Below are 12,703 nucleotides of genomic sequence, written 5' to 3'. Positions count from 1 at the left end.
ACTGCCAGTATTTTATTCTCAGTAGAAGGCCACAGACCAGAGTCCATCATACATACCTCATATGCAAACAGCAAAATTATGACATATCATGTTGAGAGTGGACTAAATGTCAGTGCTATTAATAAGTGGTGGTTTACAGGTTTTCTTCTTAAAGATGTATTACCTGTCTTGAGCTTGTTTGCATATAAAAGGTCTAATTCTCTCTGCATAATGAAGCAATATAAACGTCCTAATTTATTGCTACTATGCAAGCTAAAAGAGTCCAGGATTTTCAATGGTTGTGAAATTCTGGCCATGCTACATGACTGGAGCGGGCATGACTTATCTTGGAGTCCCGATGCTCTGATAGCTCAGGCTGTGGGTCTGTGGAATCTGGGTATCTGCTTAGAGGAATACACATCTCCCTTAGAAACTGTGATACAAAAAGGCAGGCAAGGGAGAAGATGAACAGTAGATGCGACACTGATGTGGATTGAGATCACACCCTTGCAACAGAAATGACCTTATGCTCTAAAACCCAATTTTAAAACATATTGAAACTCAGGAACACGAAAAAGTAATTTGCATTTTAAGACAGTCTAGCGAACACATTCAAATACAATTTGGTCTCTGTACTCTGGGGATTTCAGAGTGTGTTACTTAAAATGTCTTTTTGTTACTGAAAGCAAGGCCTCCAACTCCATAAATAACTGTGCGTAGGTGGGGTATCCGTGTCCCAAACACTTTCATATTGCTCGTAACAACTGCCCACAATTCCCCAAGCAACAAAGATCCCATGCAAAAAAGCAATGTTATGACTATACAAACTGAGGACTGAAATGAGTACCCCACACAAATTCTTCATGCTGTACACAGACTCGATTTTCAAGTGATTTACAAAAAGCAAACTGCCCCTCTAAAATAATGTGCCCAGCTGTTGCATGACATGTACGCAGGATATGTCCTATATATCTTGCGCCTTAGTTTTGAAAATGTCTGTCATGCTGACTGCATTTTTGTCTATTGTTGGCAACACCCAGTTACTTAGAAAAGGTATGTCATATAGGGTCCTTTTAAAATAAGTTTGCTTATTATGCCTACAAAAGAATGATTTTCATGTCTGTAGCTTGCCTGCTGGTTTTGAGATCCAAAATAGCAACACAACTGCATGAATCATAAAAGCATATGCTCAGCTTGGAGACTGTATTTTTTACTTTTTCTTTCAGCTGAAACAAACAAAAAGTGGTATACAGTGCTAACAAACCCTAGGATGTTAATAAATGCTACAAATACTTACGGTGCTGCTGTATCCAACTATCTGAGTAATTCATCTAAGTTAACTGTTGCACTGTAAAGGAACTGCTCCAAAGGAACTGCTTATGTGCACAACATGAAGTGCATCTAGGAAGTGGCCTTCAGAATCAGAGTGTAATTTTGGGTTCAATTTTCTTAGCATTATCCCCCTACTCCTCTATAATTACCAAATAGCCATTTAAAAAAAAAAAGTGAACAATTTCTGTCCAAACAAATCAACTTCTAAATTGTGCCTGAGGAGTAGGCATGACATGTTCATCCACAAATAGAAAAGATGTTCAAAAGGGACTTCTGGAGGTCAGTAATCCAACCTCACACTCAGAGCAGGTCTATGACCAACATGAGATCTGCCTAGCTAAGCCTTGATGACCTCCAAAAATCACGAGTTGTGGAGATTCCACAACTTTTTCTGGGTAACCTGCTCCAGCACTGCACTACACTCCTGAAGGAGTTTTCCATTGCAAGCCTTCCATGATGCAACTTCTTGGCTGTTGAAACTTGTTTTGCTATTTACTACCATTGAGAAGAATGAGGAGATGAATTTGGTGCCCCTGATTTTCTAAATGCCTTTGAAGTAGTTGCAGATGAAATTAGATCTTCCTTACCCCTCCTCCTCATCTCTACCACACTGAAAAAGGCCAGTTCTTTTAATCTCCCTTTCAGCTTTTATGTCCTATGTTCTTAATAATCTTGGATTTCCCAGCCTGTACTGACACATGGGGCTAGTCCACCAAAGGCACAGAACTTAGTGTTTTCCCTTGTTGAATCACTAAAGGTTTTGTTGGCCAAATCTTCAAGTCCAAAGGAACTGAGGCTCCAATCTTCAGTGTTTCAACGCCATCTTTCACTTAGTATTATCTGCAGATTTGGTTAGGGTACACTCTGTTGCATCATTCAGCTTGTCTTAGGCTGAAAAGTGTAAGTCCCAGTAGATCAGAAACATAAATTTAGGAGAATTATGGTGGAAGAGATGTAGAGACTTGACCTTCCAGTACCATTGTAAGAGGTAAAAAATATGGAAAATAAAGTAAAAACAACAGCACTTCACTTAAACTACACTGATGCTGCTTTTAGAGGCTTACTGAAAAACTACCAACTACTAAAAAGCAGTGTCTAAATGAAATCTTTTCAGATGGAGATTTTTTTTTAAGAAATAAAATGTTTAGTGCCTTTTATCTCTGTCTGTTCTAATGCACTTATTCAAGACAGTTTGGTTATGCTTAACTGTAAAATACTCTGGGTCTTTTTTTTTCCAGTCCCAGTTAAGGAGCGAAAAGCTAACATCAAAGAATGGGCTTAAAATCTGCAGAATAGAAACCAACCAATGTTTCATCTACTTCAAAGTGTAGCCACCGTTTCTCAGCTGTTTATTAAAAATATCTAAATGCACAGAAACAACAGGCTTGAATGAATTTGATGTACAGTATGTATAGTGGTAAACATGATACAATATTTCTGTTCATTCAAACCACATAATTCTATTATCATTACCCTCAGGTTGCTGCATTGATGCATATTTTAGTATTAGATTGAAGAATAAAACAGGACACCCCCCCCCCCCCAGTTCCTTTGTTACTATGGATGTATGTTCAGAGACCCTGTTGGGTTGTCTCTTTTTGGCAGCTTCACCTACCTGGGTGTAGGATTCTTTGATGCTAAAAATTATGTTCTTCAAACCTGCAACTGAATACTATTTCACCATTTGACAGAACCAGTATATCATAGGTACTGCACTTAAATCAAAAGGAGTTTTTTTCTTAGCTAATTAGTTGAAAATCTAATGTGATACTGAGAGAACACCACTTCAGTGCTCCATCAGGAATATGAAGTCTTCCAAAGCAGCTCTTTCCTTGTTGTTCTGAAGCGCAAATGAGTCTTGATACATACAATTGAAACATTTCCGTCATTTGATGAAGTCTGAGTAAAAGCCATGAATTGACACAAAATGCACAACACACTTCAGCACTGACTGACCCTGCTTGTTCTTGCTTTCAGTAAGTACCTTATTTGTTAATTGCATGTTGTTAGCTCTTCTGGGAGAGCTATAAGATCTAGTAAGCACAGAACAAATTAATGTCATTACTCTAACTATCAATAATACAACGTGCTGATTTGAATTCTCCATATGAAAATGATTCCACATGAAAAGTGAAATTGCATTGAGAAGAAAATTAGTCAGTTACAGCTTTGTCACTGCAGACCAGGAACACACTGTCCCAACAGATAATAGTATTCTCCACCATGGACCTCTAAATAATGGCGCATGCAGCCCCCGGTACTGACAGAAATGATTGTAGGGAACATAAGATGGGAAAACAACACGAATGTGTTTCTCAATTGATTGCTGGTAGGGAGGCTTCGATTTCTCCCAGGCAAGGAACATCACTTTTTCTAACTCAGGCAGGGGCCAACAGTGATGGAAAGCACAGAAAAGTTGATGCATTGAAAGAAAAATGTTTACCATAAGAGGGCGGTAGTTGTATACGCAAAAAATAGCTATGAAACTGGGCTATCAGTCAAAAGATTTAAGTTTCCCATGTTGAATTTGTATGTAAGTAACTTAGGCAGATACCACTGTATTTAAGAAAACTGAATTTAGAAACTTACCTTTTCTACTGCAAATGTTCGAATCACATATTCAGCCAGGAGCTCTGTTTCTATTAGGGTAACTTTAATGTCTTTATATATCTCTGTGTCATCTGGCCAGTATTTGCAGCACTTGACCTTTAAAAAATACAAAAGAAATTAAGGGTCATTTATTTTAGAAGGTTCATGCTGAATCTATTCTGTTTTCTGTGAAATGATTTTGGTTTTAAAATTCAATCAGGTGCAAATCAGTCACATTTTCTGCATGTGGAAATGATTAATGTTTAAGGGACATTGCCTCTTCTGTTTTTAAGACAGCTTTCAGAGTTGCAGGTGTGATTTGTCTTGCGGTTGGTGAAGTAAGGCAAATTTGTATGGAGCACAAGGGATATTTATACCCTGCACAACTCAAGACTATCTGCTCATTTCCTGTGCTTTCCAACGCAGGGTGTGCCCAGAGGGACAACTACCACCAGAAGGCTTTTCCCCCAACCTCTACTTGGTGACTCATCTCAAAAATATCTTCCTATCTTAAAAAATGAAAATGTGTTTTTCAGACAGGAAGGATCTTCTCTACTGTTAGGAAAGTATGTTTTGTCAGATTAACTTTGCAAAGGAACTGATGAGAGGTCAAATGGCAAAACTCAACACTTGAAGTCGAGAGATGTGTTTTATGTCTGAGCTTTAACATCAATTCACTAGATGACCCCAAACACTATGGATAGGACTCATCTCACTTAGCTCAAACCAAGAGGAGTAGCATTAATGCCTCCTAAAGGTGCCTTTATTTTTGTTAACTACAAAAAGAGTTCAGATGACTGCCTTTGCCTAGGTGTTCAGCTTCTTGATGGCTAAAGTTAGGTGAATTTGAATTCCCCTTTCCCTCCTACTCATTTCAGTAAGCTTCTGGAGCTCTGCTCTTTTGGCAGATTCATCCTGGGATATGAAGACAGAAAGAAGGTGGGTTTTGTGAACTGTGTTTCAGATTTTCTGCGCCCTGATGTGGTCTAGATGGGACAGACTTTACACCATTTCATGCATTTAAACACACACTATTATTCTGTTATTTGTAAAGTAGGTGTTTGTGGGCTCTGTATATGATGATGTAGATAGCTGACAGACTTAAGAACTTTCTTCTCCTTCCCATTTAGGTGGACAAGATGGTGGGCAGGGAACGTAACACATTATTTCTATATCTCTTTTATTCTGCTCTATCATGGTAATAGCTATGCTATCACCACTGCATCTGGCCATCATCCAGTAGTGCACTATGTGCTGGGAGTAACATCTGTTACGCATCTGATGCATGGAATGGTCTCCCTTTTTCTCTTTCCCTCACCAAAGGGAAAACTTCAAATGGATATTTTAATATATGCAAATCTAGTGGTTTACTTAAATATACACTTAAATGGGTTGGGTAAAAAACCCCAACACTTAAAATATTCAATGGAAAACTGATAGGAAAATAAAAAAATTAAACTTCACAATATGTAGAATATTTCACAAACCTATTTTCATGCCAAAATATTAGGACTATTATCATGTCTAGTTCTGAGCAAAGGGTAGAACTGGTGAATGTGTGTGTAAGTGTACAGTGAAAACTGTAATGCATGATTCCAATGATATATTTAAACAAACTCCAGATTCAGTTTATAAAGGATTACACAGAGAGTAAAAACTTGTCCTATCAGGCAGGAGAAAATACTTTCCTTCAAAATTTGTTTCAAGTGACATAGCTGAAAATCATGTACAACCCCTCTTTACTGCCTGGACAGAACAGAGGTCTTGACACATCAAAGTAGTAACATGAGCTGATAAAATAAAAGGTTTTTCCAGGCAGGGTCAGTAGCCCTTTCCCTTTCTCTGGGTTTAGCAGGCTAAATTTAAATCTGAATAGAACTGAGTTGAAGGGCTAGAAAAACACAGCCCGACACCAGGATCCTCTTCAGAGGAAAAAAAAGTAGCCTAGTTGTAAGCCCTGGCTCCCAGCCACAAAATTATATAAGCATCCTAACAGCTTATTCCTGCTTACACAGCTGATGGAAAGCTCCTAGAGCAGAGCTGAAGTTCAGGTATCTATAAGCAGGTTTTTATTTATTTCTCTAAATTTGTCTTCAGACCTAGTAACTGCATTAGTACTGACAAAGAAAAATTCTTTATCTTCACATTTCATCTGGTAAATAAGCATGTTTTTAGGACAACTGGCAGGTTATACAGCTCCCTTGCATAGTGAAAGGCTTGGAGCTGGAACCCTGAATAGCTCTCACAGTGCTTAGCACTCCTGTAACAGGGGCAAGGGTGGCAAGATTTATCTCCCCAGCCATGCTCACCAGCCAGCAAGCTGACAGGGGGTCAGTGTGGATGAGGTTTCCACCAGCCAAGGGCCAAGTCAAGGGCCAGTCCCAGGGTACCTAAATGACAGGATCTCTGGCAAATGCGTATTCATCTCTAAAGTGTATCTATCAGCTGTTAGCAGTGAACAAACATTTTAAAAGCATTAAATGTTGCTGCAAGCAGTTTGGTAGTTGGTGCTGCTATCTACTGTTGCATCTGCTTGATATTTATTCCCATCTTATCTTTGGATGTATTTCCAAAAGTCCTCTGATAGGAGCTAAGAGAAAAACATTGAATGCTTATTGTTTTGCCTGTGTTGGTAAAATAATCCAGAAAATTCATTTTGTTCAAATCCCTTAGACTAGCAAATTGACCCTTTTATCGTCATTGCTGGGAACTCTCAGAGTTTTCCTACCTATGGCTAAGATAATTTCTTGACTCTCCATGCAGAATAAGGGAATTCACACTATCTCTAGACTGGAGCAGCACACTGACAACCCCATCTCTGGAGGTGATTCTCTTTTCCTGCCTGTTCATTCATCTTTTCCATAGTTGGAACCTGAACCACATGAAGTCAGTCAATGCACGTAGGAAGGGAGCAGTTGCAGCAGTGATCCTAGCCACAGCACTACTGATTAACATGTCTCTTTGTTGCTAACTTTAGCTTTGTTTCTTTCTGCTAGGTGCCTACCATCCTCAAAACAGCTCTAAGTTTGGTAAAATAAACAATCAGGGGTAAAAAAAGAAGAAACCTGGTTGAATTAAATTGCTTAGGCTTGAAGGAAAACATGCCTGTTTCTAACTTGGTAAGTCTAGACAGTCTGTATTATGACTAAGAACTAGGGACATTTGGAAAGACCAATTTAGAAGTGCACAGTACCATCTTCTTATGTCTCAACTGTTGGATGTGTTTCCATTCTTTTTTTAAACCTTATTTAAGATGATCCAGCGGAATAATCAGGGAAGCATTGGGGAATGTTGCACAGAAGTTAAAGCCTTTTGTGCCTCATGCAGCTCATGCTCACTGGAGATTTCTTACTCTGCTGCACAGAGGATTTTGGGCACGGAGCAGATTGGAGCTGAGCAGAAGGATCCATGACAACACAATTTCCTGGAAACCCTCCCAAGTGGAATGAGGGGCTTTATCAGCCATCAGAATGATGCCAGACAATGATCCCAGAGCCGCAGTCAGAGCCACAGACCAACACTAAATGATTCACTCACTGGGAGGGTGGGGGGTGGGTGTGGGATAAACATTTTTTTTTTTTTTTAATTCATGCTTTTTTCCTGCTTTTGACTCTTGTTCTGCAACACTGCTGCATGTGCTGAGCTCTAGACGTAGGAACTCTGTGGACTCCTCATGAGCCAAAAGTTAAGTAAATGCTTCAAGACCAGTCTCCCATCTCCCCCAGGACCTCTAAAATAAATGCTAAGGTGTTTTAAAGACACAAGTAGATTAAATAGTGAAAATCAAAATCATACTTATAAATGTTTATTGGATCAGGGCCTTTATTTGCACAAGGAAAGACAATTGCAACAAAATAGAATATGGTTTTACTCATCAAATATGAGAAACACTGCTGGTAACATATGTTCATTTTTTCTTTCTAGCACAGCTCTAGCTACTGTAACTTGACGAATCTCTTTCCTTTTTTATAAACATTTGGTACATGTTTTACAAAAAAAACTACTAACAGAAGGTTTAGCTAAATAATTGATACATGAATCCAGAACTGAATATTAAATGCATTAGAGTTTTGTGTTTTTTTTCAGGCAGTTGCTACCATAACAGTAAATATCATCCACAAAGTAGAAAACATAATTTTGAAATCTCATCTGAGCAGAACTATAATTGAGAGTTTGTTCAGATACACCCCACATTTATATCCTAACAACGTGCCAAAAAATACAGATGTTCATCACAAGATGAGATGAAAGGGTGATTGCCAGAGACATAATGAAAATGCTCTCGTTTAATCTATTCATCCCAAGGTACACTGTCCAGTTGTTCCAAACATGTTTATTTCACCAATAATTGTAGGAATTTGGAGAATATGATTATCTACTTCCACCCCCTAGCTTCATCCCCCAGCAAAATAGTCTAATGTGAGAAACTAAGAATTAGAAATGAACGTGGAAAGTTGTTCCTACTTCTAAATATAACAAACAGTGTAAGCAATGGACAGCTAATGAACACAAATTGTGACTTCCGAAGCTGTGTATTTAGCCATTTGGCAATGTGACACATCCAGCTAAAGGCAGTATGAAAGCCAAGACAGTAATTCATTTACTTAGAGGTTTGGAATAGGAGGAATATTACAGAATTAATATGTGAGCTGGCTGTGAAATATACTTTGCAGTTCGTACAGAACAGTTTAAATAACACGTATTATTCAAAGTTTCCAATTCCCTTTGATTCTGAAATATTCTTATCTAAAAGGTGATATAACTTGCTACGCACTGCATGGATTGTGGTTAGTGAAGAGCAGTATTATACATTCTAATTTAAAATTAATCCTGAACTAAGTAATGACGATAAGTCAGACATAAATTTTGAAGTGAAACCTCTACGATATAAAATGAAATAGCCAACCAAGCTCACCAGTGAAAATTTTTAACAGATTTCACAGATGTAGCTAGGATAACATCATATACTTTTATTTGGCTAACTTGAAGTAAAAGGACATCCAATAATTGAAACTATTTTTATTTAAATACTTTTCAAATAAAAAATGTATTGTGATTTAAGAACATTTTATAAGTTATAAAATAACCTTTGACAGATGATAAAAAAGTCTTTAATTTTTTTTTCATTTTCTTTGTTTGCTTTTGAGCAAATCAGTTAATTGATTCATACCTCATTTTTACAGTTTTCTAAAGGAGGTATGGAAGAGAAATACGACATTTAAGATACTGTTTGGCACCATTAGATGAATGGATCTGTATAAAGGCAGCCAGAAGTCTTCATATTGTTCACAACTCCCAGAGGGGGAGAGATGTCTCCATGAATTTTACTAGCTCAGTCTAACTTCTTCCAGTGACAACTCAGAGTTGACATAATTCTTCACCTTTTCCTGCCCCATGTTGCCCCAGCAGCGCAATCATAGGTTGCTTAGTGGATACACTCTCATTCAATTTCTGGCCAGAATAGCTGGTTTTCTGGATGTTCCAGTTGTAGCCACGCACTCTGCTTTCTGAGGGAATGAGCATGATGTTTTTTTCTTAAGAATACGGTATACTGGTAGCATGCCACCAACCCAGTGGCTTGGGTTAGATGAAATTAAGCTGATGGGCCAAACCCATCGTGTGGCGTTCCTTTGGCCATAAAACCGAATTAAGTCTACAGGAATTGCTTTAGGGTAAAGCTAACCCAAGGTAAAGCTGTTGTAGTGTTCCTGCCTCCATTGCTAATACCAACAGAAGAATATGGATTACCTCTACTTTATTTCTTATGTTTAGGCAGTTTGGTTTCCCACTGGCCACTAAAATAGGCTGTAAATTACTCGCCTTAGTCAAGCCCTGGAGAAAGAAAGGCTGAGCACAGAAATGATAAGAAGGATGGTTCTATGCAAAGGTGAAGGATAGTTACAGGATTAGCTGGAGCTCCTCAAAGCTTGTCTTAATCCCTTACACAACTGTGAAAGTATGGGCATATTGCTTAGATCCTGTGCTTTGAGGACCTAATGTGCCTGCATCGAGCAGAACAGCCTGTGCTCTGTTCCAAGAGCAGAATCATTACATTAGTTATCAGGTTGCCTTCTGGCTCTAAACCTGATCATCTGATGTTAGGTTTGAAAGCTCTACATGTTACTCTACTGGGTAAGGTAAAACTCTGCCAGTGCCTCCAGGATATTTTTTGCTATAGGGAAAGACTGAGAGATTAATGAGACTGCTGAGGTGAGGAGACTTGAGTGATGAAGCCATTTTGCTAGCCCCAACATTTCGAAGAAGAACTTGAAGCCCTCTTTGCAAACTGCACTTACACTTGCAGCACTTCAATGGCTAATGCAAGGGGGTCAATGCATTTGTGTATCCTTAAACCTCTTTTATTTATTCCTCAAAGTGAATTATCTCAATTGGATTAGTGAGCATTAAGATACTAATCTCTGTTGATTAGAATTCTTTGAAACATAGCTTTTGCTGGCAACAAGAATGCATCAAAACACTAAGGACTGCAACTATGTCTGCTTTGAGTGACATGGGACACTTCTGAGCATTTGTAAATTGATGTCGTGTTTGATGATGATAACGTTGCTAATCAGGGGACAACTTTATTAAACGACTGCAGAGTCCTTCCTTCTCTTTGCTGCAGAACTGCCAATTTTTTCTTTTCCCCCAAGGGCTCCTCCCCTGGTACACATAATAGAGTAATGTTAACTTGCTGTTTCTGGTTAGAAGTCTAGAAAGCTGAAATCTGTTTTGCTGACTAGAAGGGCTCAGATTTGAATGACTTACAATAGTTTTAAGTTTCTTTTTTTCTCACTGATACTCTTGAAAGTATAAACTCTGTCTAACAAGTGAAACTGGAATGACAGTGGAACCAAAAGCGTAATAGCAGAATACATGGTAACATACGTACCATAAGCACAGGTCCCAGGCTTTCTGGGTAAACATGATTGAGAAAAAAAAAACCTTCTCTAGATGGTGAAGGACACTATCTATATAGGTTTTTAGAAGCTGAGATTAGAATTACCTAGAGGAAGGGAAGGGTTTCATATAGCAACTTTTCTCCTTCTCATTTATAAAATGTGGTTTCTTTCTTTCAGTAGAAAAGTTAAAATGAAATCTTAGTTACCAGTAAGCTTAGAAACTCTTTGGCACATCTAAGGAGCATTAATGACAGTACCCTGAAATAAAACCAATGTAAGTGATTTGGCTTATTACATTTAGAGGCAGTTTCAATTAGATAGAGTAGTGTTCTATTTATACCAAATGCAAAAGTATTGTTTGTGTGACCTGTTAAAGAGTTACCGTGTTTCACCTCTGCAATATCTCTGTAATAGCTGATCTGAATCTTAAATACAATTTGAATTTACCTTTGTTTATTAGAGGGCTCTTCCACATGGAAGATTCTCAAAACTTGTAAATGCGTAAGTTCAAGCTTCATTACAGCTTTGTGTTGAAAAATTCCTTTTTATTCTAAGAATAGCTGGCACATCCATTGGAATTTTTTTCAGTTTTTTATGTTGCTGGAATTTCATAGAGAGTTTTCATTTAGTTCTTGCAACATACTTTAGTTAGAAGTCTTTCAACAGGGCCTTAATCGGCTGTTTTTCTTGGATGTCAAATGTCTGTTTATAGAAGAAACAGATCATCAGATAGATCTGAAGAAGACCTGGTTCAACATAAAGACATCTGGGTTTTGTTTGTTTTGTTTGTTAAGGAAACATATTTGCACATGGTTTAGAAATGTCTCTTGAATGATGACCAATACTGCACATCCTGAGCACCCAAGGCCCAAGAACATATGACTGTTTAGGGCAGGGTCTATACAATCCTGAAAAGAGCAACTCTTTTCTGACAGATGTTACCTTACATCAGGGAGTGCTTTTAAGCCAGCCAGCATCAAGGAGATATTCCCTCTCTGTCAGAAGACCACTGTACGGGTCTCTTCACTCTCATGTGGACCCCAACAGTCTTAAGCACAAAAAGTCAAACCCTCAACATTTTTGCAGCAAGGCAGATAAGAGTGTCATGTATGTAACATTTCAACCTCAGGTCCAGTAAAAAAGGCAATGGAAAAGCTAAACCACCACTGTGTGCTTTCTTTTTCCCTATGCAGACAGAGTCCGGTTGGCTCTGGGGAGGGAAAAGTCACCCGGGAGGAGTGTGAGAGAGCTCTCAGGAAAGCACAACACAATTGAGAGATCATACGGCAGTGAGAAGCTGTTTTGGTAATGCTAAGGCATGTGTTTAGGCATAGGGACTATTAACCAGTCTACAGCTGACCTTCATTCCCCTGTTTGTGTCACATCCATTCTGCTGTCATCAACCTTGCCTCCTTTCAAAAAAAGGGTCTTTTGTGTGCTTATTAACACTATTAGCACTGGCAGTTTTCTAATTTTGGATAATAATTGAGAAATTCTAATTACTGTAATTACTATGCTCCTGGGGTGAGGTTTTAGTTTTTGTAATTATTTCTAGTGATTTTGTTGGTAAATACTTTGTTATATTAAAAGCATGATAACAACCACGAGTCCTTGCAGCACATTTCTGTATTAACCACCTCCACTGAATTTCATCAGCGCATTTCACCACTGATTAATCAGATATTAGGAAATTTCTCCTGCCTCAAGGGAAAAAAAAAAGAGTGGGAGAGACAGTGACTACTGACAAATAACAAATGATGTGAGATGCCAAGTTTGATTCTGCCAACCAAGTATTAGCACCAGCCCAACAAGAGCAAAGACGGAGGTGACAGCTAGATGGCAAATTGAATACATTCTAAATCTTCCCAAAATAACTTTAAGGAGAAATGTTCCAATGTGTG

At 38.4% G+C, this 12,703-nt stretch overlaps 1 protein-coding gene across 12 annotated transcripts in view; it reads right to left on the bottom strand.

The window, feature by feature from the left end:
- Positions 1-12,703, bottom strand: part of PTPRM (protein tyrosine phosphatase receptor type M) — a 472,285-nt gene that overhangs the window by 17,384 nt on the left and 442,198 nt on the right. For all 12 annotated transcript variants that reach the window (XM_061448768.1, XM_061448769.1, XM_061448772.1 and 9 more), the window contains one exon: positions 3,901-4,017. In XM_061448768.1, the coding sequence (XP_061304752.1) occupies positions 3,901-4,017 (117 nt within the window). The remainder of the gene's footprint in view (positions 1-3,900; positions 4,018-12,703) is intronic.

This window comes from Pezoporus flaviventris, unplaced genomic scaffold (assembly GCF_033815535.1).
Source record: "Pezoporus flaviventris isolate CSIRO_AGI_PZ_B2104156 unplaced genomic scaffold, CSIRO_AGI_Pfla_v1 ptg000007l, whole genome shotgun sequence".
Lineage (NCBI taxonomy): Eukaryota > Metazoa > Chordata > Aves > Psittaciformes > Psittacidae > Pezoporus > Pezoporus flaviventris.
The sequence above is the reverse complement of the archived record's forward strand: the minus strand, read 5'-3'. Positions and strand labels throughout refer to the sequence as shown.